Here is a 27702-nt window from a genome sequence, read left to right as displayed (position 1 = left end):
GAGTGGCCTCTGCATATACAATATATAAACAAGAGAATTTTGTTTTAAGCCTGTGCTCATGTAGCATTGATCCAGGGCCAGCCCATGCATTAAAGAAGGACAGTCTTTTAAAAACAAAAGAAATAGGAGTGTGTTGAAATAATGTGACACTGGCGCAGTGAGAGGAAGAGAGTTTTATTGGTATTGGTTGACCACTTTGTACATGGGAGAAGACTTATATCAGTCATTAAGGGCACCTGCACACTATAATGGATATATTAGCTCAGGGCTGGGAAGCCTATAGCTTTCCAGAACTTTTTGGACTAGAACTTCCATCATCTCTGACTTTAGGCTTGGATGGGCAGGGTTGATGAGCTGCAGTTTCCTTCTCACCGGACAGTGGAGGGTACTTTCCTCACAGTGAAAAAAAAGCCCCCCCCTCCCAAAAAAAAACAGCTTTGGAGAAAGATTGTTCTGCCATTCTGGGGAAAATATGACCATCTTTTCTCTGACAAGCAAGCAATAGTTGCATAATTACTGAGTTTACAAACTTAAACACTAAGTCTGCACTGTATTTAGTATATGAATCCATCTAGCAGGGGCATACTGCAAAATATGAAGTAATGACCATCTGTTATAGATTTTTAACCACAGATTGGAGCATTGCCAGTCTGCTTCACCCCAGTGACATTTGAACATTTCCACAGAGTTCCATGGATGAAGGAAAGTGATGACATTAATTCACCTGAAAGTACCACTTCAACTTCTCTTCAAGGAAATACATTCTCAGGTAATGTCAACATGAACCCACATAAGGAGATATCTTATTCTTCTTTACAATTTTGTGAAATAGTCCTCCTAATGGAGACATCCTTAAGAAACATCTTGAGCAAGGTAGCAGGGCCCTTTGTAGAAGTCAGGCTAATCTTATAAAAAAACTAATTCCATTTTTAAAAAATTGTAGGGGTGATACGGTTTGCTACCTCAGTACTCTACAGAGTATACCGAGAAAGACAAGCTTTTTCAGATGATATGCTGTACTTATCTCTGCATTCAGTGAAAACCAAAATGGGGGTGGTAGGCTTTTGTCCCTTCTTACTGTTCTATATGAATTTACTGGCTGTCTGTAGGATTCTCCTCACAGACAGCTGTATTAACATCCAGGTGAATGGGAGAGCCTTCTACAGAGTTGTCATGTGTAGGGGTGCTGATTATGTGCTCAGTGAATATATGTAAATAAAAGGCAGTGGGGTGGGAATTGTGTAGCCAACCAGTGTTGATGCAATGTGGGTCCCAAAAAGATCTACTCAGCACAACGAAGCGTGTTGAATGATGGGACCATCAAGGGTCCTCAGCCAAAAAGTTCTGAGACAACAGAGTCCATAGTGGGTACATTTCTCTACCATAAGCAAATCAGTGGAAGAATTATACTAACCATTTGCATAGCGTGTTCTGTGCATTTAGAATATCTGTCCATTGAGCATGGCCTTGTAGGTATAGTGACCTCTAACCATTCCGATGATCACAGGCATAGCTCTCTTTCTGTTGTTGTTTGCCTTCAAATCATTTCCAACTTATGGCAACCCCAACTATCATGCAGTTTTCTTGGCAACTTTTTTCAGAGGGGGTTTGTCATTGCCATCCTCTGAGGCTGAGAGATTGTGACTTGTCCAAGGTCACCCAGTGGGTTTATATGGCTGAGCCTGGATTTGAACCCTGGTCTCCAGAGTCATAGCCCAGTGCTCAAACCACTACACCACTCTGGCTCATAGCTCTATCTCTGTTTCTTTCAAAAATTAGAAGGCTGGCCCAGTTCCATCAGGGGCTAGCCTGAAGAAGAAGAGCCCTCCCTCCGGTCCATCTGCCTTGGTCCAGGCCTCAGAGGGAGAGAAGAATGCTGGACCTGATTCCCTCCCCCCCTCACCATTCCCTTCTCCTTTTGTGTCGTGTCTTTTAGATTGTAAGCCTGTGGGCAGGGAACTGTCTGTTACCCCTCTACTGTAAACCGCTCGGATTCCCAGTGATTGGGCGGTATATAAATAAAACCTATTATTATTATTATTATTATTATTATTATTACCCCAAATGCATAATCTAAGGAAAGAGCCATCACTTTTCTCTTGTCTCCCCATACATGAATGCAGTTATTGCAGAAAACAGTCCAAAATACATCTAAGCAGTTAATTTAAGTCTCACATCTGAAAGCCATAAATAAGGGCATGCTAGCTAGCAAGTTCCATTATTCGAAGTGAAACAACCTGCAAAATAACATCCCTCCCTTGGGAAATTGAACAAGACATGATAAACTGGCCATGTGAGTTATCATCTAATTGTTGGAGTTAGACCTATAAAAAGAGGAGCAATCAATAATTTTATAGGAAGCAATAAACAGGAAGGAAGAAGACATTTTATTTCATTTTTTTTAAAAAAACAAACGGGATGTCAGAAGCCAGGAAAGAGGTGGAAGCAATGAAACAAAAACTTGATAATGTCTTTTGACATAATATCATTCATTTTTATTTTTGACAGAGCCATGACGAATGTAGATAGAGAACTGTGTAACAATACCCCATCATCTGTTCAAATACTGTAATCTGTTTTAATCCAGATGTTTGAATCATAAATATACTGGCTGTTTAAAATGTCTCTCCTGAAGTTCTAGCCTGAAGCAGACTTAAATTGTTATGAAGAAAATAAAGCAGAGCTATGCTTCTGATTAGTAGTCTACCAGTGACAGTCTGCTATATGCTAGACCAATGGGTCTCCCGGCTGAGATGGAAAGTCTGCGCTATAGTGGTTGACAAGAGCTACATAAATAATCACCATTTCATTATGACAAATCTTTGCATTTCTATTTTTGAAGCTTTCCTGTAAGTCAGTTAGGCATTTCTAAGAACAAGAGCTGACTAATATGGTCCAAGGGATTAAAAGATAGGACTATAGAGTAAAAACAACAGGCTTCTTTCTAAGGGGGGGGGGGGGGTAACCAAAGAGGAAATGAGAAGTGTATCTATTTTAGTATGTGTTTTGATTTCTTGTTTCACAAGTAGATGATGACAATGAAAAAAAGTTGTAAATGGTCTTTCTACTTTGTTTCTGCCGGCCTTCTCCTAAAAAGGTGATGGGAAACACAAAAGACACAGAATGGTTTGGATTCTTGTGTTGTTGGGTCCAGTGTTGTTGGGTCCAGTGGCTTAGAGTTTTGCTTCGAATATTTTATCCTTTCCTTTTAAGATACTATTATTCTGTACAATATTCTGAGTCACTTGGAGGCCTGAAATGTTGCCTTCTTTAAACCTGGGTTTAAATATAGAATCCATTTCAATGGATACTTCCAACAAGTTACTTTGACAATAACTATTAGGAATACCAAAATTGACAGTAATGCAGCCTTTATTAGGAATAACTAAAATGGCACAAAAGCATGCAAATTATTGGGTTGTCCAGAACTTTGTATCTGGTAATTTTGTAACAGGTAGCTGATACAAATAATAGACGATGAGAAAGATTTAAAACAATCAAACCAAAAAAACAACAACCCCTTTCCGCTTATATACCTCCCAGAAGCACTGGGAACTATTGAAAGTATCAGATTGCACTATCTCTATGAAACCTTTTAAAGCCATCTAAGCTCATACCCATCTTCAGAACTTATGGCAATGAACTCCATAAAGACAATTATGGCAGAAGATAATCATCTTCTTCACTGAGTGAAACCAATTTCTAATGTTCGACATTGAAGTGACAAATTTTTTTATTCTAGTCACAACTTTGAAAAGTTCTATTAAGAACAGAAAAGGTGTAGATAATAGATCTATAAGTAATCATTTCCCTGCATGTCTCTATCTGCTGTGTGGCTGCGCAGGTTGGGGGGGGGGCTCTTTACCAGTGTGACAAACTCCTACATTCTGCTTTAACTCAATAGCCTGCAGAAGTATACATCTTGTGCTGTCCATTTAAACAGGCACCACAAATGTATGTTCCTTGATATTTTAATCAATCAGCTTTTTTGAGATAAGCAGGGGCCAGTGATGGATCCATCATTGAGAGCACAATGACTCTATTCTGCTATTCTGTGTCAGCTGCTCTGAGTGGAATGCAGGCTGTGCCAGCTCTGGACCCTACTTTAGCAACTGTTGGAAGAACATAGGTAAAATCAGGAGTGGGTTTACTCCAACCACAGTGAGGAATCCACTAGCTGCTTCTGGATGTTAAGTTCATCATTACCATTGCTGCCATCATGGTCTTGTTTATTTAGACCTGGTGCCTAAAGATCAGTCAGTCTTGGAGAACTGAGACCAGTTTTAGACTAGGCTTTAATCCTTCTTGTAGTTAGAAGTCACTATATAGTTGATGTGTCCCCCGTCCTCTTAACCCATTTTCTGAGCTAAGGAAAAAGAGGAAAAAGCCATTGAAAACAAAGTGAGGGTTGTGCCTGGAAGGCTGGAGATGGAATCCTGCACTGGGTGATGCAGGTCTGGCATATAGCTATGTCTCTGTAGCCACATCTCTGAGTCTTGCCCCCACAAGCCACTTTTTAGGAGATGCAGTCCCCCAACACAGCTATATCCATGTCATTGGAGGGTGTGATGGGGGAGCAAGGGAAATGCATCTAGCTTTTTTCTGTAGCTGGACTCACTGCAACTGGCATCTACAGGGACCTCTCAAGGGTCCTTGGGAAGCCCCTGCAGGTGACCTACTTGCTGCATGTGCAGCTACAGGATCATAGTTGGAAGCATTTCTGCCGACCTCTCTCCCACTCTCCAATGACACAGAAATGGTTGTGTTTGGGACTGTGCTGTTCCAAAGATACGTTTGGGGGGGAAGGGATTGTTATTGCACAGTTGGTAAATCATCTCAAACTCCACAATGACCCTACAAGTGAGTTACAATGGTGTAACTATTCCATTGTGATTCACCAACAGGATTATGTAAGGCAAAATTGCCAGTATACTTCTGGTCGAAATCTAGGTTCCCAGTGACAACATTCAATGCCTTAAAGTGTTTGGGAACTTGATAGTTGAATGGGGGCTTCTCCCTACAAATGACTGCCCAGTGACTGAGGTCTCTGGAGGGGCCCTCCTCGGTCTCCTAGTACACTGCAGGAGGAGGACATGAGGGAGGGTTGTCCTGTTTATAAGAATGCCTTCCCCTTGAAGATCTGCCTGATGCTGCTCTTCATTTCATTCCAGCTGCAGGATAAAACATTAAAGCCTTGGGGGCCTAACTGATTTTCCCCAAAAAACATTCATGAACATGGTTCTAAACAATTTTTAAAAATTGAGCTCTGTTAACTTCTTCAATTGTGTAACACGTCTTTGGTCTATTTAAAATATGTTTTCTTGTAATACATTCTGAATTGTTTTAACCTGTTTAAATTGACTATAGTTGTATGCTGCCCAGAGTTTCCACCATTCAGAATGGGAGATAAATATATTAAGAAACAGAAAAAATAAATAATGCATGTATTAAATTCAGTCAATGATTCTGGGCAGTGCTATGCAGAAAGCTTTATTTGTAACTGAGCTTAGCATCTGTTTCTTTGTCTGGCCCATTTTTCAGACATATAGAGGCCTAGCCATCCAGAAAACCAATTGACCAAGTGGTTGTATGCTTGCCTGGAAAGTTACTGTTTAATAAATGTAGCTACAAGAGAAGATTAAATCAGGGCATTTCCCTCCAGATAAGAATTCTGCCCGCCATCCTGAATGGACTCCCGTATCAACTCATTATCAGCATGGTCAAAGGGTAATTACATATTCCCAAGGCTTGCCTACACTGGTGAAAAATGCTGCACACAGTCCAAAGCTGGTGCTGTTAGTCTCCACGATGTATAGCTACTTCCAGAAAGAATCCATGTTTTTTTACTCTTAGCCCAACATTGCTCCAAAGTAAACAAAGTTAGAGAGAACAAACAGGGAACCTCTCAGCATTTTGGTGATGTGGACAGTTGGATTGGGTCTGATTCAGCTAACCCAGTTGTTCACATGCCAAGAACCATGCAATCCCATTTACCCAGAGCTGAACAGTGCAAGGAAAGGGATGGATCCCCTTCAGAGCCACCACTGCCACATCCTCACCAGCAAAGTTGTTCCATATGAGTGCCTGCCTGGCATCCACTGCATCTGCTGAGGTTATAACAGAGTGCCCATGCAATTAACAAGGAGTAAAGTGGCCAGTGCAGGCATGCTCAGAGTCAACAATCTGGAGTACCAGTTTGAAGCCACATGAGAAAAGGTGCATATTTTTTTACCCCTTGCACTAGTAGTTATAAGATAGCTCAGCTAGTCATTCCCTTGCCCATGCATTCTCTTCAGTAATGAAGAACAGAGAAGAAGCAGTGGAGTGGGGAATCGAGGTTTATGGGTGGATTGAAGCCACTGTTGGAAGCCTCTGTAAAATTCAGTGAGTGAGCAAGGTATGGCATGATAAAAGCTTTCTTTGAAATTGCTCTGTGAACAGGAGATAAAGATAATCCACAATAAAAGGATATGAACTTAGAAATGGCATAGACATATTTCTTAGCGCAGTTATTTACAGAGTAGTTCCTTAGTTTTAAACACAAGTACCATTGAAATTCTAACTAATGTATTTGGAATCAGAGTGTAATATGTAGCATCCATTACTTCATTTCCCTGTTTATTTCTTTACTTATCAGTACCAAAAGATGCAGAAACGGAAAACTGTATGTCTTAGGCATTAGTTATGGATATACTTCAAACTCTGGAAGTTACAGCATTGCTGCACAGGTTGCACAGATGGAAGCTTACTGCAGTACAGTCTACTAACTTTTATAGAGCAATGTTATCGTTCTCTGAAACATAAAACGCACTATGCACTACAAGCAATCGAGCTGTCCAATAGCCAAGGGCATCAGGGTTGTTCTTCATTTTTAGTAGCAGAACAGAATGATTAAAAAGCCAGATTTCATTAAAAAAAAAACCAGTTGTTCCACTGAGAGAAGTGATGGGCCATCCAGTTCTATTGCTACACCATTACTACCTGTATACCAGTGGGAAGCTTAGGCTCTTTTCTAGTTTTAGCCTTAGCAATAGCAGTAATAGCAGCTTCATTTATACCCCACTTCATACCACCTAAGCAGTGTCTAAGCAGTTTACAAATTATAAGCTAATTGCCACCAACAAGCTGGGTACTCATTTTAGCGACCTCGGAAGGATGCAAGCCTGAGTCAAGCTTGAGCCCTTTCACTGGTATTGAACTCGCAACCTTATTGTTTGTGAGCTGCTGCAGTACAGGCATTTAACCACTGCACCAAGCTATTTCCTAGTTTTAGCCTTACCATAAGGCAAAATGGAGCAACTTCCTCAGGCATCAGATGCTGGGAGACAACTGTTCCTCATAAAGTCTCTGCTTGCTATTGGAGGACAAAGCCTGTATAAGGAATACAATTTGTCCTAAGACCCTTAAAGTAGCCCATGGTCTCTAGTGTGTTAGAGGCTACTGTCCTGTCACAAGGACTGTAGTATATTCAACTTACTCCTATATGGGACATGAAATGGGTCTCATCTTTTCTTCCTCTAGTGGTTGCTGGTGGATCCAATGTCAGAGGGGCAGTGGTTATTCCAAGTTTTGCTAGTTTTGAAGGAACTGTCCAAAGTGCTGCAACTATTTATCAATAGGGCTTAGCACCTAGAAAAGTTCCCTTAAAGCCTGGAGTGAATTCATTACCCTACTGACATGGATTCCAGTAGCCACAACTGTTGTTCTCTTGAAGCAGTAAAATGTCTCAGAGCAGCCCTGTCCCCTCAGCAGCAAATCAAATGTCTCAAGCAAACAGGCAGTTTTTTGTTTTTTGTTTTTTTAAAAGCACTAACCAAGGAACAGTAGTTAGCTACTTGTCTCAAATCACTGGAGACAATAACTGCTTAGGAGTTATGAAGTATGGTTTAACTATATGCAAGAAGGAAGGGAATCTGCTAGATTCTGTCCCCTATCTCAGTGGTTTTTGATGGGAGACACCTGATAGGAAAAGATCCTCTTGGTATGTTACAAAGATTTTATTCCAAAACATTTTTAGCTGGGGGGGAATGTATGTGGCTTTCTTTAGGTGTTGTTAATACAGGAGAAAGGATAGTGTATATAGATTACTAACTTTAAAGATAATGTGAGTTGAACAAGTACAAAAACCACCTGTGCATATATGCCTCAAGCCAGTCAAGTGAAACTTAGAATCACAGAATCATAGAGTTGGAAGAGACCACAAGGGTCATCCAGTTCAATTCCCTGCCATGCAGGAACTCTCAATCAAAGCACCCCCAGCAGTTGGCCATCCAGACTCTGTTTAAAAAAAACTCCCAAGAAGGAGACTCTCTCTGAGACAGCATATTCCACTGTAGGATAGCTCTCACTGACAGAAAATTCTTCCTAACATTGAAATAGATTCTCGTTTCCTGTAGCTTGAATCCATTGTTGCTTGGCCTAGACTCTGGAGCAGCAGAAAACAAGTTAGCTCCATCCTCAATATTACATCCCTGCAAATATTACAGCATGGTTCTCATGTCACTTCTTAACCTTCTCTTCCCTAGCAATTGAAGTCCCTCCTCATAGGGCATGGTTTCCAGACTTTTTACCATTTTGGTTGTCCTCCTCTGAACATGTTCTAGCTTGTTCACATCCTTCTTGAATTATGGTGCCCAGAACTGGATGCCATATTCCAAGTGAGATCTGATAAGTTGCAACTTCTTTGCTTGTGTGTATGAACTTAAAACTACTGGTGAAATCAAGGAAGCCAAGCAATAAATTATGCTGTTTTAAAGGAGACGTAATCATAACCAGTCATCTCTGAATTTAGGAGTAAAACAGCCACTCGGTTCAAGCACTGAGGCTTGAACTTAAGTTTCTCAACTGGGGTGGGGGGGTGGGTGCTAGGGACGATGTCCTATGGCCACGTGTATCTTACAGATATTTTCTGGAGCAGCACCAGATACCCTCAAAAGCCCCCCAAGTTTCTTCACCTCCACTAGTACTTCAAAGCCCTCCCTCCCTGGTGTATGTGCCATACTTTTGTCCTTGTCATGTTTTTAAATGCTTTTACATTGTTCTAAATCAGTGTTTTAATAGGATAGCTCCTTTGACTGGGTTTTTAAAAGCTCTTTTCTATCATCAGGGTTTTAGATGAACTCTATTTTAATCTCTGTTGTAAACAGATTGGGGCAGGATATTAAAGAGAGAGAGAGAGATCTCCAGCATTGACTCCCACACCCAAAATTGTCTGATGAACAGGTGGAAGTGGAAACTGCAAATAGATAGTTTTGGTTTCTTCTTTCCTTTTCCTTGGCTGATTTTCAGGAGACCTTTGGAGAGGATGAAAATTGGCCTCTGCACTTTCCAGTCACCTACCTTTGCCTTAACTCTTATTCCACTTTCACTGCCATAGTTCCATCCTATGGAATTGTGGGGTTCATGGTTTGATGAACCTGTTATGCTAGGGACAATAGGAATCTGCCTTTATACCAAGTAAAACTTGTTAGCTCAGTATTATGAATGGAAGTTGCTCTCCAGAATTTGAGGGAGAGGTCTTTCCCATGGTCCATTATATAATTACAGTATACCACAATGCACTTGTACTGCTTTGGGTGCATCCCATGGAATCCTGTAGTTTGTCCCTGGCTGAGAATTATAAACACCCCTCCATGCACTGCAAATCCTAGGATTTGGCAGTCAAATGGAATCACAGCTCTGTAACTGTGTGGTGTGAAAGGGTTTCAAGAGTGCTTCCTGCTACCATGGGAACCATGTACCACCAGCTTCATTTTCAAACCAATTCAAAGACAGCTTATCTAGGTTACCTCCAGCAATTTGTTCACTAAGAGGATGCTGTGCTACTCAGCTGTAAAATACTCAGTGGAGCATGATGTTCATTGAGCCATAACAGAGGTTATGGATGATGGGACGAGAGGCAAGCCTCATTACCTCTGTACGCTTCAGCAAGCAATTAAAATGTGATTACACTTGCACTGTGCAAAAACCCCCCATGTAGCATGGCAAATTACAGCCAGTTTGCAGTATCAAACCCTTCACTAATCTCACTTTTGGCCAAAGGATTATGAACATTTTTGTGTTTGCAGTTCACATACTTGATATTGTTCAGCATCTCTCTGAGCATGGCTTGGCATCCTGGCATTGCCACTTTGTGGGAATGAATGCAATTTAACTTCATGTTTTAAAGTATATTGCAGGGGGTCATTAAGTGATGCTGTAACCTCAAGTAGGAAAGAGACATATCTTAAAACTTCAGTATCCTAATAAAATGAGCTCACTCCTCCCATCTTTAAAAGCATACACTGTTGGTCACTCGTGAAAATGGTAATAATGAAGAAGTAATCTCCATAGGTTGCTTTCATTTCTCTATAATAACCTGTCTTGCACTGATTGTTGAATTAGGACACAAGCAAAGGACAAACAGGTCCCATCTTTTAAAAATATTGACATTTATAAGCAAGAATACTGATTGCTGGGAGGCAGAATCTTTAACATTGTCAGTCACTCCAGCCTTTTTTGCTGCTACACTAGGAAAGGGAGAAAGGGCTTAATCATGGCTTCAGGTGGTAATATGTCCTTTGGAATAGATGATACTCTTCTATCAGAAGGGTTTTGCTGTCCAAACACTGAGTTAAAAACAAAGAACCATAAGGAAGGAAATTAATGTTGCCCATCCACAGCAGACTCAACAGGTGCAGGGGTATGATCTGGTCACAGATTTCCCACCGAAGTAAAATCTACTTATAATTCTGTTTAAATTCTAACAATCATTTCTAATTTTCCATTAGTATGTATAAATTAGCACAGACAGTTTATCACAAATCAGTGGCACAGCAGACAACAATCTTGCTCCATCGTCAGTATGACATCCTTTCAAATACTGAAGCACGGCTATCATCTTTTCCCTCTTAATCTTCTCTTCTGGAGGCTAAATATACCCAACTCCCTAAGACACTCCTCATAGGGCATAACATTCCAAACTAAGAACTTGAATTTGGAAACGTTCCCTTGGGGGACTATAGCTGCTAGGATTCCTGAGCCATCATGGTCACTGGTCATGCTTCCTGGGAAATATTGGGGAAGTTATAGTTCTAAAAAACCTGCAACTTTTCTAAGGCTCTGTCAAGAATACAAGAACTTTTCTCCTTGATCAGAACCAAAAGGCCTATCTAGTCCAGCATCCCATATCTAACTACATCCAGGCAGACACCATCTCTGGAAACCTCTCAGGTGAAAATGAGTGTTTGATTTCCCTCATAGTAGGGGGAGATTCATATCTGGAGGTGGACAGCTTTATTCCATAAATGTTTTGCCATGAAAATCAGTTCCCTCATCTAGCCCTATTTCTGTTTCATGAACTCCTCCGAGGATTTCCCCAGAGCATGAGCAGGCCAGTATGGCCTTCCAAATATTGTTGGACTTCAACTCTCAACATTCATAAACATTCATATGCTAACCCAGACTACTAGGAGCTGCAGTCCAACATCTGGAAAACCACACTTTGCTGTTGCCCCGGAGAACCCACCATTGCCAGACTATAAATCTTTCCTTCCAAATTGTCTGCAGTTATCTCCTTTTCCAGAACTAGTTGAAACTCTACTCCTGAGAAGTCACTTTATTTGCCTTGTTTTGTCTGATTTAAATTTTAACTAGTTAACCCTTATGCAGCCCATTATTACTTCAGTTCATCAATTCAGGGTGTCAGTGGCTAGCTAGAATTAAATAAAAAATGAAGGTAAAGCTGAGTGTCATCTGAACACTATTTACAATTGGGACAAATTCCTTTATGGGGTTCATATAGACAACAGGTTAAACAGCACAAGGAATGAGATAGAATGCTGACAAAACAATGTAATTCTGTTTGGTCATTCAAATGTCTCTGAAATGAAACCTACAAGGAAAGCACACACAAAAAAATATGTCTCAAGAAAGTTTAGTCCATAAAACCACACAAACCTTTGTAGTTTTTCCTCAACCTAAGGATCATATTGCTCCATCAATAGGTTTTTCTTTCTTTTTAATGAAGGCAACATTTCCTTAAATGCTGTCCTGTAAATTTCAAACACGGTTCATATTAGAACTTTGTGTATCTCTTTTAAAAACAATGGTTTTACAGTTGCATGGTTGTACTTTTTATTCCTTATTTGCTGCTTACAGTTGCAAAGCGCTTAGACACTGCTTAGTTCAGTATGAAGCTGTATATAAATGAAGCTGCTGTTGCTATTGCTATTGTTTATATATTGCCTAGGAAAGGCCTTAAAGCTTGAAAGGCAGTTTGCTATAGTTTTGAAATTGGCTAATAAATGATAATAAAAAAGAAACCAATATAAATATTTAAGTGGTTGCACCTGGTAATCAAGCAGATGATTACTGGCAAACTGTATTTGGAAATAATGTCTGTCCTTCCAGATTTGGTATGTTTACTGTGGGAAACTGCTGATATGCAGGGGTAACTACATCAACTATGCTTGGAATGCAAAGGCACTCTTTCAAGAAATGTGGTCTTATGTCATTCCATCTGTTATTTTCTCCATGCAAATATTAGAGACTGAGAGTGATCTTGTCCAAAATGAAGGATTGCTCCTCGGGCTCTTCCACACTTCACAATTATAGTACTATCATCCCACTTTAAGTGCCACTGCTGTATCCTATGGATTCCTGGGATTTACAGTTTTAGGAGGAGTACTTAAAATTCTCAGCCAATGAGCTGGAGTGTCTCACCAAGCTACAAACTCCATAGGATGTAACCATGGCATTTAGAGAGGAATCACAATGCAATAAATTTGTGTTGCAAAAGGGATTTTGGTACTCCTCTTTTGCAGCACTTATTCAATAACAGTGTTGGTTACATTCTTTGAAAAATCTTCATAGCTAGAAAAAAAAATGAATTTAAACATCTTTCTTGTTTAATCTTGTTTGAGTGATCACTTGTTTTTCAGTACCTGTTTTAAACCTAGACAAAGATGGAATAGCTTAGCAGGATACGGTGCCATTAGGTAAAAAGATCCCACAGCTTGTTGTCTAGGAAGCAATGTCTGTAATTCTAAAAGTAATGGTTTGGTTTATAGGCCAGCTGTGCAGCAATTTTGTTTGGTAAGCCTACGGCAACTGATGTTAACAGACTTTTTAATTTGTAAGAAGTACAAAATCTCACTCAGATGTCTGTAAATTTTCAGGTTTGGTTTAACTGTAGCAGTCTCACCAATGCTGTATTCTATATGGTCCAAGCTGAGTGGCTTCCTTCCCCCAACATGGTAATATATATTCTACAAAGAGGGCTCCTACAAATAGAGTTCTACAATTTTAATCTTGTTGGGAAGAGCTGCATCTGTAGATTAGTTCTTAATTTGCCTTAAATTTTATTTTCTAATAGAAAATCAGCATGTTAGAAAAATGATTCTAGACTCTCCTTTTCTTTAGTCTGCTAGATTTCCACATGCAAAGATCACGTGGAAGCAATCCAACTAACATTCCTCCTTTGAGACTTAAAATTGTACAGTCCCAGAGGGTCCATACCACATGATCCATCTCTTCATGTAAAGCAGCTCTACTTAATAACTGTATATAAAGATACCAACCTAGCTGCACCCTATACCTTTTCTCTGGGAGCAAGCCTCCATTGACCTCTTAACTGGGAATACGTAAGCCCCATAGGACTGAATCATAAACCACCTGATCTTGCAACCTTTTTGGATCTTTGAAACATGCAATTTTGCTTACAAATATGGGGCACCTTTGATACTGAAAGAATAAGGATAAACTTTTGTGGATTCTTCATCAGATACAAAACTGGAGTACACAAAAGCTTGTGCTAGAAATCTCAAAGGTGCTATAAACTTTATATATGTTTATGCCAGAACTTACTAACATGGCTATTTCCTTGAATGCAGTTTTGCTATATACTCAAACACAGCCGGATGAAAGTGGTGAAACTTTATTAGTGGCTGTAAGGTATGAAACTCAGGCCCAGCTGATAAGTTGGACTTCTAATGTCAGAAACTCAAGCCAGGATGGCCAGTGATAAGAAACTATGGGAGCTCCAGTTCAAACCATCTGGAGACCCAATGATTCCTCATCTCTGTTTTAAGGCAACTGCTTATACCATATAACAGATCAACTCGTATCAAAATAGTCAAGTCAGAGAGAACGCAAGATACACCAGAAGCCAGAGCACAAGGATTGTATTCAAGAGAGCTAAATAATACAACATTAAATGCCTGGTGCCCTCCTGAGCAATGCAGGAATGTTGCATGTGGAAAGGACAGTAAATTAGTGTTCCATGAACTCCCTTAAGTTCACTTATTTTAGGATCTAAGCCAATGTCTTAGAGATTGTTGGGTGCTGTTAATGCCTTTCTAAAGTTATCCTGTGAGCAGAGAGATGCTGAGTACAGACACATACAACTTTTCCCAGAGACTGTAGTCCCAGGACGAAGGATTAGGTGGATCAACTAGTGACATATACAAACTGATAGGGTGACTCCAGAACATCAAGTGACACACAGCAAATATTACTTAAGAAATGGCCCCACATCACCCAGTCCACAGTGTTAAAGGTTCAGGGCAGACAGTAGCAGATGTGATCCAGCTATAGGACAGATATGCAGTATGTGTGGCCTTTCAGATAGCACTCAAGGTGACTAAAAACACCACAACACATTACCCTATAAAACCATCACAGTAAGCAACAAACATAAACTGTTTAAAAAGCCAGTTTGAAGAGATGCCTTTCTGTACTCTTAATGAAAGGAGTAAGAGTAGGAACAGATCACAATTCTGAGGGAGGTACATTCCAGAGTTTGGAAGCAACAGAGAAGAAAATTATTTCCCACATGACTGTCAAACATAGTGTGGTGGTTTGGGTTTTGTTATGTTTAGGTTCGTGTATGTTATATATATATATTATGGCATCTGAAGATGATAGTACTGCATGAAGGCTTCCCCTGCACAGGGCTGAAAGGAACTGCAGTCCCAATGCACGTAGAAGGCCAGCATTCCCCATTCATACTATAAAAAAACCTATAGGTTTACTTATAACCCATCCACATACTTCATATTAAAGGCTAGTTGCATATCTTCCTTTGGGCCCAACTATAAGTTGATGTTCCTTTTTAGACAAGCACTCTCCCACCACATACACAAAAAAAGGATGCAGGAAACATGTGTGCTTCACACTTAGGGCCAAAACAGTCAGCTCTAAAAGGACAGCGTGATGCCACCCCTTTGAGTGCCAGATCAGGGCTATGGCAACTGCATGAAGCAGCACGGATCTGGCTATTTGCCAACCCAAAAAGAGGTGGCAAAATGTCACTCCTTTTTGACCCAGCAAAAGGGTGCCCTTTCAGCCACCACCGCAGCTTTACGACACTCCTGAATCATGCGGCTTACAAACACCGTGCCGCTGGACCATCACAACACTGCCCACCATCTGGTTGGGCAGGCGGCGTGATGCCAGCTTGGGGGCGGGCATCATCTAAACACCACGCCCACATGCCACCCCCAAGCTGGTACTTAGTACTGGTCTGTTTGGGACCTTAGTTTCATCATGCCTCTGCACCTTATGAAATGGAACAGTTTCCTCTTCCTTTCTGTGAGTTGATCAAGCTCTCACCAAGATTAAAATATAATTTTGGAACTAGGTGGAGAAAGTGACTTTTTGGACTATAATACACAGAGTCCCCAATATCTGTGGCCATGCTGATTGGGAGATACCCACAGCTATAGTCCAAAAGGGTACCTTGTCTGAATGTTGGTGAAGTATTGGTACTTTCTAGTCTTCTTGCATCTCCACTGAACCACAAAGCCGCTCTCAGTATTATTTGAAACTAGGAAATGTATCTGGCATTGCCCAGGCTGATGATGTTTATTTCACTTATTGTCTAAATGAAAGAAACGTTTGACTGATAGACCTACAATCTTTAAAATCTGATTCACACTGAAGGTCATTCAAAATAAACCAATAGCTGCCACCTCTCCTTCTCCCAAAGCCAATTTGCTGATAGATTATGAATTTACAGAAAAATGTAATTGGGATTTCCATGTCAGTATAAATATCAAGTGTGGTCAAAATCAGTTCAGAAATATTCATAGTAGAGCAAAAGACAAAACAAAAACAGAATACCAGACTCCTAGATTAGCTACTTAGTTGTATATGCATAAAAATGTCCTCATCACAACCCTCAGTCCACCTTAAGAAACAGCTAGTGGATCTGGTGAAGGAGGTCTGTTCCGCTTCTAATTAGGGCACAAAGAGGAGGATATTTCCAACTGGAGGCTGAACGGACTTCTTTTGCCTCTTAAGGTGGACTGGTTCGCTTTTAGGTAGGTTTTCAGTAAGACTACAATGCCTTAGTGAATACAGAACAGTTATGGATCTGTATTTTTAGGATGAAATCTGCAATATTAAACACCAGCCAAAGTGTTTTGTAAAGCACGCAGCTGAAATAGTTAATAAGTCAAGCCCCAACCTTTATTTTGGCCTTTATTAGAGAACATATTGTGTGATTCTGGTCACTTATGTGACCAAGCATGTGCATTTGTACAGCATGACAGACAAAAGATTTTTTAAATTACAGTATAGGTGAAAGAGCAGTATTAGCTACAATCCAGTGGTATCTTGACTGTGGGTTCCTCCACATGGCACCCTTACATGAACACAAATTTCCCTTCAGTGTCAGGAGCTGTTCAGTCTATTCCCTAGTCTTCTATAGAGTAGTAGTACAGATTCAGGAGTGAATTACGGTCCTGTCTTGTATGGGAGTCCCATGCAACTTTTGATTAGGAGTGAGCTGCATTTTTTCTGCTTGAATTATAAAATATTTGGCCTATGTCATCTCAAGCTTTCACTGAAGTGTCACCTATTTGTTTCTTCAAAATAATTCTTTTTAGAGAAAATGAAAATCAATCAACTTTATATAATTTATGAGAAGTGTAAATTGACAGAACATTTGTGTTACTTATGAAAACAGTTCTCACATATCAGTCACAGGTAACAGAACAAAAAAATTGTACTTCAGAAAAAGAACTGTCCTATTCAAAGACCAGAAATGTAACCAGGAGAAATTTTATATTCAAAACAAAAAATAAAGCAAATTCAAGAGCTTTTTTTAAAAAAAAATGCAACTGACATGGTGCCATGCCATGCAACTGACTTTGCTTCATTTTTCAGTATTACATGGAAGAGAGAAATAACATTTGGTCCCAGGGAGCAACTTAAAGCCACATTTTTCATTTGAAGCTGTCTTTTTCTGAACCAGATATGAACTCTCTTTTGTTTTAATTCAGCATCACAAAAAAGGTAGAGGGACTGACATAATAGTAGTATTTGTCTAAATGTATCTGGTATTGTACTGCCCTTTCTAAGATTTCAACCTGCTCCAGATGCACAATCTACTTGTAATCCATTGCCATTGTATTCTATATTGTAAATGAGAGAACTGAGGCTAAGAAGAGTAGTGTCACCTGGTGGACTGCCTCACTTGTAATTCAGCCATTATGGTACACCAGCCTAAAATGAACTAATTTATGTATCATTTAATGAGACACAATATCCCTGAGCATGAATCATAATAATCCAAAATCTGATGCTGTAAATAAAATTAAAATTAAGGTGTCTTAATTTTAGTGTTTTTTTTAAATAGGAACATCTGAAGGCACTTGCCATGTCAGTGGGATAAGGACAGCAAGTACCCTTGGTTTGCTTTCAAAATGTAAGTTTTCATTTTTAAAAATTCAAATCCAGTGAAATTTCATGCGTAGCTCAACATCAAGTTAGTTTTCTTCACATTACACCTGCACTGGTATCAGTTGCCATCTGAGTCCTAAATCTCTTAGTTACGGATTTTGTAATCAGGAACCTGTGGTAAGAGAGAACAAGTAGAAAAGTATCATTATTTTTCCTGAAATTGCCTGAATTTTCACAGAGCTAGGAGTACATATACCTTGAGTCTCCCTTATCCAAAGTACTTGGGACCATAATTCTTTTAGATTTTGGAATTTTTTATTATTATTATTATTATTATTATTATTATTATGGAATACCCGTATTTGCATATATGTACATATAGAAATATCTTGGCAATGGGAGCCAAGTCTAAATACAAAAATCATTTATGTTTCATGTACACCTTATTCAAATAGCCTGAAGGTAATTTTATACAACATTTTTAAATAATTTTGCACATGAAACAAAGTTTGTGTACACTAAACCACCAGAAAGCAAAAGTGTCACTATCTTAACCGCTCATGAAAAAAGTTTTGGTGTTCAGAATATTTTGGATTTTGACATTCTGAATAAGGGAGACTCAACCTGTATTTTTATATTTTCAGGCCCCCAGTTGCTTTTCCTTAGCTACACTGAAAGAAGAGCAATGCAGTAGACTCTATTGAGCTTGTAGAATAATGAGGAAGTTTGCAAGCAAAATTTCATTGACTTCAGAATCACTTGGGCTACTTTGCAACAGATGAAGAACACCAGTTGTCATTAAAATGTCAAAATTAAAATGCAGCCGCAGCAGGGGCACATTTTCCACCTGTGGGGTAGACTACATCCTCAACAGATGAATAAACTTTTAGTTCCCACTTCTGAGCTTTGGAGGGAGGTTTCACGTTAAAATTGGGGTTTGAGACATGGTGTGTGTGTGCTAAAAGCGAACTTCAGCACTTTTGAATATTTGAGGGTGATTTTTCACCCACAACCCCCAAAATCATTTAAAAAATGCAGAGGAGGTTGCAGGACACACTTTCCCCACTCCTAGGCAGGAGAGACTAGTGAAAATTTAAGAAGAACCTTGCTGAATCACATTGAAATTCTACTTAGGCCATCATTCTGTTTCTACAATAGACAAACAGATGCCTCTGCAATGCCCAGAGCCAGGACCTAAGTATAATAGCATCTTCCCGTTTGTTGTTTGCCCAGAAACTTGTATTCAAAGGAGTGATGCCTCTGATGTTGGAGGATATATATAGCCATTGTGACTGGCAGCCCTAGACAAAGTTAGGATAACAAGTTGGGCAAGGGAGAGGGAACTGGCAAGCCATAAATAGATAAAAATTTAATACATATCGAAAGACCCTAATGCATATCTGAAAGCAATATTTTCAGAAGGGGAAATAAAGAGTGAAGGCTCTAATTAAGTGGTAAGGTAGACATGGTTCATGAGGGAAAATGCCCCAGGTTCACTCATTATATGGCCGGGTAAGGCTAGGGACCCTTTCACACTACAGAATTATAGTCCTATAATTTCACTTTAACTGCCTTGATTCCATCCTAGGAATCTCAAGGTTTACAATTCAGGGAGCATCATTCAGACTTTTCAGCCAGAGAACATGAATTTGCCAAGGCCCAGTTCAACCCTCTAACCACTGAACCATAAAAACTAAAGTACTTAGACCCTAACCAGTCCTAAGCATTTTAAGTTAAAGCAGTGCATGTGCGTGCACACACATAAGCCATATTTCATAGAACAACTGTATGTTGTCATGTGACAAACTGAACTTCAGTATTCATCAGAAGCACTATTATTTCTAGATAACAGAGAGAATAAAAAGGCCAAAAGAGGAAGGGAAGAACACTCTTCTCACAATGGACTGTGAAAGTGACTTACAGCTGCCTTCAGAGCTTGGGCCAGATCCTCTAGTAAGTCTTCTGGGTCTTCTAAACCAATAGACATGCGAATTAACGTATCAGTGATTCCGAGGGCTTCTCTATCTGCCTTGGGAACTGAAGCATGAGTCATGATGGCACTGAAAAAGAACATAGTCCAGGCTTTGAGATTCATAAATAGAAAGCAACAGACCAGCAAGTACAAGAACTGTAATAACTAAAAAAAATACATATAGAAAGAGGTGAGGCAGTCACATTCTGCACTACAGCTTCAATCCACAGGCATGCAATATTAACCCATTTGAAAAATGTCAATGGATTCACTTTTAACAAGCAGGTCCACCATCCCATTCAATCATGGGTTGGCATTGCAGATTGTGTTTCAGAACTATTGACTGAAATCAGTTTTAAGATTTTTTTTGGACTGTAATTGCAGAATCTCCAGATCAGCATGGCTGCTGGCCACGTTAACTAGAAGATTCTGGAAATTGGATATTGTTCATGTGTACCTTCATGTCATTTCTGACTTATATCAACTCTAAGGCAAATCTATCACAGGGTGTTCTTGACACGATTTGTTCAGAGGGAAGTTTGTCTTTGCTTCTATCTGTAGTTCCACAAAAATCATTTTTCCAAGCTCTGCATGGAGTCCACATCACATGTTCTGGGGAAAATTAAATAAGTTTCTGAAGGGTGTGGAATTATTATTCTACTATGTAGCAATTTAAGCAAATTAAGACTGAAGTGAACCCTGAAAACCTGGTATACTGTATGGAGAATCAAACATGTAGGCCATCAGCAGGCAAGGAATAACTGCAGGCACAGGGAGACAAGAAGCCCAAGAACATAACTCACAGGAAATTCTTTATAAACAAGTCCAAATTTATACCTGTAGTTGCAGATATGAATAGCAGCTGAGCAAAACATGCATGTGGTTATCAGTCTAATCTTTATGTAAGCTTTATGTAAGTCTTTGTTTTAAAAAGTGCTTTTAAAGTGACATATGAAGGTTCATGTACTTGTTCCTCTTGATTTTTCAGAAAACATTTGATCATATGAGTGTATGTGTATTTGGGAAGGATGATGCTTCTTGGCAGCACTGTGGTGAGGGTGAAGAATATTGGTCATTCAATGTCATACCTAGCCAACTTCTACTTAAAACTTGCAGGGCCACCCCCTCACCTTTGACCAATCACAACAATTACCCTCTGTATGTAGGTTAAACAGCAGACTAGAATCTTATTGGCAAGGCTGAAATAAATATGTTGATAAGTGTCTCAGTTTCATGTTCATTAGGAGCCCTGGTGGTGCAGCGGTTAAATGCCTGTAATACAGCCACCGACTCACAAACCGCAAGACTGCAAGTTCAATAAGAGCCAAGGGCTCAAGCTCGACTCAGGCTTGCATCCTTCTGAGGTCATTAAAATGAATACCCAGCTTGTTGGGGGCAATTAGCTTATGCATTGTAAACTGCTTAGGGAATGCTTAAGTGCACTGATAAGTGGTATAGAAATGTAGTTGCTATTAAACAGTTATTTTTAAATAAACTCATATCAACAGAGATTTCAGATAAACTTTACTTACGGATGCTCTGCTAGACTTTCATAGCCTCCCAGACTTTCAGCCAGGGCAAAAAGCTAGAGAGAAGAATGGAGAATGTTATGTTTTTTCATTCAGTTTTCCATATCTTTTGGTCCTAGCAGAATTGGGTCGGTGGTTAAGTCCACTGGTATATGTTTAAACAAAAATGTCTTCAGCTGCTTGTGAAAAGAGAGCAGTAAGGGGCTGTGGAAGGGAATTCCACAGTCTCAGAGCAGCCATGGAGAAGGCTCTCTCCCAAATCCTCACCAATTGCATCTGCAAAGATGGTGGAGCATGCAATTCTCTTCTGGCTGTCAGAGAAGTGCTGTTCTGCATAACAAGGAAATACTATGCAAAACAGAGCTTCTACTACTAGACTAGGGGAAAACATTGACTTCTCAAGGCTATTTCATCCTGCTGGAGGATGAGGCTGCAGTAGTAGGATATTCTCCCCAGTGCTCTTACTTCTGTTTCCCTACTGTGAAATCTTACAGACTACAGGGTCTTGACTAGAAGAACATAACCCTATGCTGGCAAACTAATGATTAAAGGAAAAGGATATACTTGGATTAGGAAGTAGCACTGATTTGGCTTCATTTGCTTGTGATAAAAATGTTATTGTATCTGCGTGTTTCCAGAATCTCCCAGTATCTGCGAGACAGCAAGCTATTGTCTATGCTGCTATTACTATAGAAGCTTCCTAGACCAGAGTTTACAAGTAGTGATATTAACAAGGTAGCAGAGAAACTATCTCTGGTTTTCTGTCAATTTCTTTCACAGGCAAAAGATGCCCCAGGAGGGCTATTCCTACTGCTACTGCCTTTCCAGGATCAACTGAAAGTGTGAGCAATGGCATATCAAACCACAGTCTTAGGAAACCTGGGATACAAACTTCTTTTCTAGGTTCCATGAAACCCAACAGATAGATTAGAAGCAACTTGTTAGGTTTACCACCTCCATGCTAAGATCAAGATGAACTCTTGATCTTAGCATGGCAAGCTGCTTCTAATCTGTTGGGTTTCACTGAATGTAAAAAAGAAGAGGAGAGCAGGCAAGAGAAGCCCGGAGGCCTAGACCATCCCATTTTCAGCTCTTCTGAAACTTTGAAGGGCTGCACAAGAACTCCTTGCAACTGTCATGTTGGACTATTCAGGGGAGGTGTTTTGCTGTTTCAGGGCCATTCCCAACCTTGCTACCCACAGACATGCTCTCTTTCAGGAAATTCCTTTCCCTTTTCTTACTCAACCTTTTTACCCTGGAGGAACCCTTGAAATAATTATCAGCTCTCAGGTAATCTCTGCATAAAAATTATTATATCTACAGTTCAAAAAAACCCCATGGTTTTATTTTTTATAATTTCTTGCTGAACTGCTTGTGACTTCTCACAGAAACCCTGGTTGAGAAACTCGGCCCTAAACTATCTGTCTATAGAGCTTTTCTTGATTAAGTTCATTACTCCAGTTGTGCTAACAGAAAAAGTGTGTAAAACTCCCTGGATCCACATGTGACATCCCTGTCCTAGTCTGGAGTTTGGGCACCTTCTTGCTATCAGCCTGAATTCTATTTCAATTAGAATAGACTCCCTGAGTTAGCAGAAATGGTAAATTTACCAAATTACCACAGATTCAGTAGGGAATATTCTAGCTGGGATTAACAACAGGATTTAGTTCATTGTTATTAAAATGATTTCCTAGTGGCCAGGAACAGAATTAGGACAAGATGAGAATCTTATTACAATTACAGTTATTAAGGTATCCTATCATTTGGGATGGCATGGAATGCAAAGTAGAACACACATGCTCCCAGCTCTATTTTTATGGCAGCATAGCCACAATGACAATTATAGAACAGGAAGAACACTTTGGCCATTTTGCAGGTTAATTTAGTTGCCAGTCATTGGGGAAGTGACTGCACACCTGTATTTACGGTGATATGTATTGGTGAGGAAAAATTGGACAGAGTTTTCTGAACTCAAAATCATTTGGGAGGCATTTAGGAAACATCATGCCTTTGTTACATCAGCAAAACCAGCCTTGCCTTAAAAATTCATTTATAATTGTGGCACAGGGTGAGCTGGCAGCTGGCATGAGGTGGCATTACTTGGCTCATATTGGTGATGCAAGCACTAATCACTTGAATAATTGGGCCATGTTAGTTTGTCTACACCCTTTCCCTTGTTTCTCATTACTGCCACCTCTCACAACTATATGGATGATTTATATTTTGAGACTCCTCACAAAGTCTTTGACTATAATTTGCCCTGCATGCTTGAAGGCAACTTCCTCCTCCTTGTGCTAGCATCCAGAACATGGTTAGATCACAAGGTGGTGCTGTTCTTCTTTATACAGGAAATGTACATACATTCTGAGGTCTTTACCTTTATGCTTTTGAGAAACGTGGAGGCGTTTTCAAGATTTCCTTTAATGTAAAAGGAAATCATCCCTGGGCAGCCCGTACACTGACGTTTTACTACCTCATACTGTGGATGTGATGGCAAACCTGAAATGAGTCATGCATTATATAAACAACTTGATTGTTTTAACACACATACATTCACTTATACACTCAGCCTGCTAGAAACATGAAGTGGCTACCCAAAAGAGTGAGTTTGGAAAAGTTGCTACCTTGAGCTGTACCTTCCAGAATCCCCCACTATCAATCCTAGCAGCCAATGAACAGGCATTCCATTTATATCTTCACACAGCTTGGAAAAACTGTTTTCTTGAATTTCAGGTAGCAGAATTCCCCAGGAGGTTCAAGAAAGAAACTTTTCTGAGTGGCAAGAAAACATAAATGTAATGTCCCTTTGGGGGCTACCAGGACTATACTTTATATAATACTTTGACCACTTAGCATTGACCAGTGCTAAGATTCAAACTGCACAAATTACAAAACAATATTTGCCAGGGGTGGGGAATCATAAATTCCTTTTTGAAACAGTTTAGGGTTGGTACGGTCCTCACAAACAGACGTGAGGGGGCCACATGTGAACCCTGGTCTGCTATACACATATACAACATAGGAAAATATATAGAATTTTTGAATGCATTGCCTGGAATGAATGGTTGTTAGAACAGTAAGGAAATGATGAGTGGAATAGATTATGAGGAAGCTCATGGAGGTGAAAACAATATGGAAGAAACTATTAACCAGCACTTGTTGCATCAGGCCTTAATCATCCATTAACTTAATCAGCCATTAGCCAATTTGAGCCTCTGGCACTGAACTGGAAGAGTGCACTTAACAGCATATTCATCTATGCACCTACTCAAAAATAAATCTCTTTATTTTAAATGGGGCTTACTAACAAATAAGTGGATATAACTTTGCAGCCTTATTCATGCAATGTGGCTGATGTTCCCTGGCTGCCACCAGTTGCTTTTATTTTATTTTATCATTTTACATTTTGACAAGAACACTTTAGCTACTGCCAGGTTCTACACAGGTAACTCACCAGGGAAAAGGACTTTTTCAACTCTAGGATCTGACTCAAGAAACCGGGCAACAGCCAGTGCATTTTGGAAATGTTGTTTCATGCGGATTGGCAACGTCTTTAAACCCCGGTTGCAAAGGTAGCAGTCAAAAGGAGATGGAACTGCTCCAATGGCTACAAAACAAAACAAAGAAATCACCTACTTTGCTAATGACTTTGTCACCCTCACCAAGCTATCTATAAAGAGCCAATGAATGCCATTGTGGGAGAAAGGTGGGATATAAATCTTTGGAATAAACAAATAAAATAATAAATAAGCAACACAATTCTGCATTACTGTCAAAATATATTCCCTTGTTCACAATACGGTAAGTATAAAACATAAACAGAGCTTTAAGCTAAAAGTTAAAGTATAGCTATCTGGTAGCAGAGTACTATTAAGTGATGCTTTGGTGTGAACCAAGAACCTTAGAGTCAGGGACTGGAACTTTGGGCCCAAACAGACAGGCCAAAATAAAGCTGCTTCGGGTCACTTTGGAGGTATGCTGCTTAAATGACACACACATCTTAAGAGTCCAGAAGCTGCGCCAAAGCTGCTCTCCAGTCTTTAGGACTGGAGCGTGCCTTTGGTGTGGTTTCCAGCCTCTTAGGACACATGCATCATTTAAACAGCATACCTTCAAAGTGACCTGAAGCAGCTTTATTTTGGCCTGTCTGTTTGGGCCCAAAGTTCCAGTCCCTGACTATAAGGTTCTTGGTTCACATCAAAGCATCACTTAATAGTACTCTGCTACCAGATAGCTATACTTTAATAAAGCTTTAAGCAGCTTTATTTTGGCCTGTCTGTTCAGGCCCTAAGTGAAGTTATATATTTTGTCCACATTTCTGAATACCTTTCAGACAAAGAAGGCAGTGGTGATATTAATAATTAAATATGCTGATATTCTCCCCTTCCTCAAAACATTTCAAGATAGTGTAAGTTTATCTTCCCCATCCCTTCTCTCCCATATGCCACATTTTATCCTCACAGAAACTCTGGGACAGATGATAAGATTAAGAGCCTGAGCAGATGGGTAGGATACCACAAGACAAGCCCATGGAATCCTGCCCCTGATTCTGATCCAGGTCAGTCCCCAGGCCAGCACAGTGATGGGCGAGCGTTTATACATTCACCTGCCTCTGCATCATAGATCTGCTGCCACAATGCACTCCTTACCTGCCACCCCCATGTCTTCTCTGAAGGCCTCCCTCACAGCCTGTAAGGTCAAAAACAGGGTGGTTGTCTATACTCACGTGGCCAGGCACCCCCATCTGATGGCACAGGCTGTAACAGGGGCCTTCAGAGAAGATATGACAGTGGAGGCAGGTAAGAGGCATGTGGGTACCCGTTGTCACTGTGGAGTTCTCAATAAACTCCACAACAATCAGCTGGTCTTTTTACTCCACACTAAGACTGCTTTGGGCCAGGATCAGGCTGGGACCTCCGGATTGGCATACTGACCTTCACTGTCCATGCAGGACACGAGGCGAGGGGGAATAAAGGCCTTTTGGTCCATGTGTACAGGCTGTCAGACATGGCAAGGCAGCCACTGAGCTAGCAAACTGGCTGGATGAGTGAGATTTCAATCTATGTCTCCAAAGGCCAAGTTCTGTATGCCATATTGGCTGATATACAACTTCAGGCCCTCAATAAGGCAGAATGTAATAGTGCTATGGATTAGATAGTCATGACATCAACTTTAAGAAACAATGCTTATACCTTTCCTGAGACAATATGATGCTACCATTTGTTTTCTGAAATTCAGAATGCGTTTTTTTCTTTTTGCTAAGATTACAGCTTGTTTACTGTTCCTCATCTTGTACCTACTGTAGACCAGCATTAATCCATTAAACATTAAGAAGCAGTTGTAACTTGCCATGAAATAGCTGGTTTATGATGGAAGATTGATTCAAATGTTAAAATATCTTTACTGTAAGGAAAGTAGGGTGGTGGTATAAAGCAATCTCTCCTTGCTGTATCTCTTTAGAAGTAATTTATAGGTGCTTTATATTGGCAGAGATTTTAGAGAGAAAGAGAGATCACAGACCATTTTGGGGTATGTTTAATTTATACTTACCATATTGCAAGAATCTGAGTTTTTCATGGACAGCATCATCATTTAATGAGACCAGTCCCATTACAACATCACTGTGTCCTGAAAATACAAAGAGGAAAATGGAAATGGAAAGTTGGGGGGGGGGGGGGGGGAGGAAGAGATTAATTGTAAAACAGACACTTTTCTAGTTGTTCTTTTATTTTTGGCTCTATATTCCTCCTATATACTTTTAGACCATGACATGGGATTTCTCCTTAGTGGTGCCACCTCCCTTGAACTGGCCACTCTGAAACCAAACCCTGGTGTTAGTTACTCTAAGACAAAATCATGCAGTCTGCTATCCTATGGTATGTTTGTCAGTCTTTCCATATACAGTGCCATTGAGATGCTGACTGGTGATGATGGGAATTGCTCCTGTATGCACCCCCCTTTCCAGCCTTTGGTCCTGCCTCTGAGATCACAGAGGTCTTCAGTCCATTTAGTGTTTATGCTTTAGATGTGAACATCTGGAGGAGGGAATGTCTGCATGTCTGCACACTTAGGCTGCATCTGCACTATAGAAATAATGCAGTTTTGACACTATTTTAACTGCCATGACTCAATGCTATGGAATTTTGGGAGGTTTAGTATTGTGAAACATTTACTATTCTCTATCAGAGAGCTTTTGTACCACAAAAACTACAGATCCCAGAAAATCATTCTTCATTCAGCACATTCACCCCGAATACTGCCTTGAAGCATTAGTGTAGAAATAAAGAAACATCAAATAAATTCTGCAGAAGGGAAACCAGTCTAGAGACTAATGATTTGTGCACATATTCTGTATTGGAAGGGAAGAAGCTTTATATAGTTATTAATACCACTATAAAAACAATTAATTTGCTTTCTTTTTCCAAAGTACCATGACAAAGATAAAAATAATGACCACAGGGGATTTACATAGATATAAAAGTGGATAACAAGGACATTTAAATAGTTCAATATTTCCTATATCTCAGCTCAGTCATT

At 39.9% G+C, this 27702-nt stretch overlaps 1 protein-coding gene across 2 annotated transcripts in view; it reads right to left on the bottom strand.

Moving 5' to 3' along the window:
• Positions 1-16874: 16874 nt before the first annotated feature.
• The window catches only part of CTH (cystathionine gamma-lyase), a 29059-nt gene continuing 18231 nt past the window's right edge, over positions 16875-27702 (bottom strand). Inside the window, exons 7-12 of one of the 2 annotated variants that reach the window (XM_089515436.1) lie at positions 26716-26793; positions 24620-24772; positions 23543-23664; positions 21169-21221; positions 19586-19724; positions 16875-17836 (exon numbers count right to left, since the gene is read on the bottom strand). In XM_089515436.1, the coding sequence (XP_089371562.1) occupies positions 17810-17836; positions 19586-19724; positions 21169-21221; positions 23543-23664; positions 24620-24772; positions 26716-26793 (572 nt within the window). In that variant the 3' untranslated portion in view covers positions 16875-17809. Of the gene's footprint in view, positions 17837-19585; positions 19725-20093; positions 20398-21168; positions 21222-23542; positions 23665-24619; positions 24773-26715; positions 26794-27702 lie in introns of those variants that run through there. The other variant, XR_016280489.1, reaches the window with a different exon arrangement.

This window comes from Sceloporus occidentalis, unplaced genomic scaffold (assembly GCF_023333645.1).
Source record: "Sceloporus occidentalis isolate IW3139 unplaced genomic scaffold, rSceOcc1.0.p SCAF_3, whole genome shotgun sequence".
Lineage (NCBI taxonomy): Eukaryota > Metazoa > Chordata > Lepidosauria > Squamata > Phrynosomatidae > Sceloporus > Sceloporus occidentalis.
Note: the sequence above shows the minus strand (reverse complement) of the source record. Positions and strands in the feature narration are given on the sequence as shown.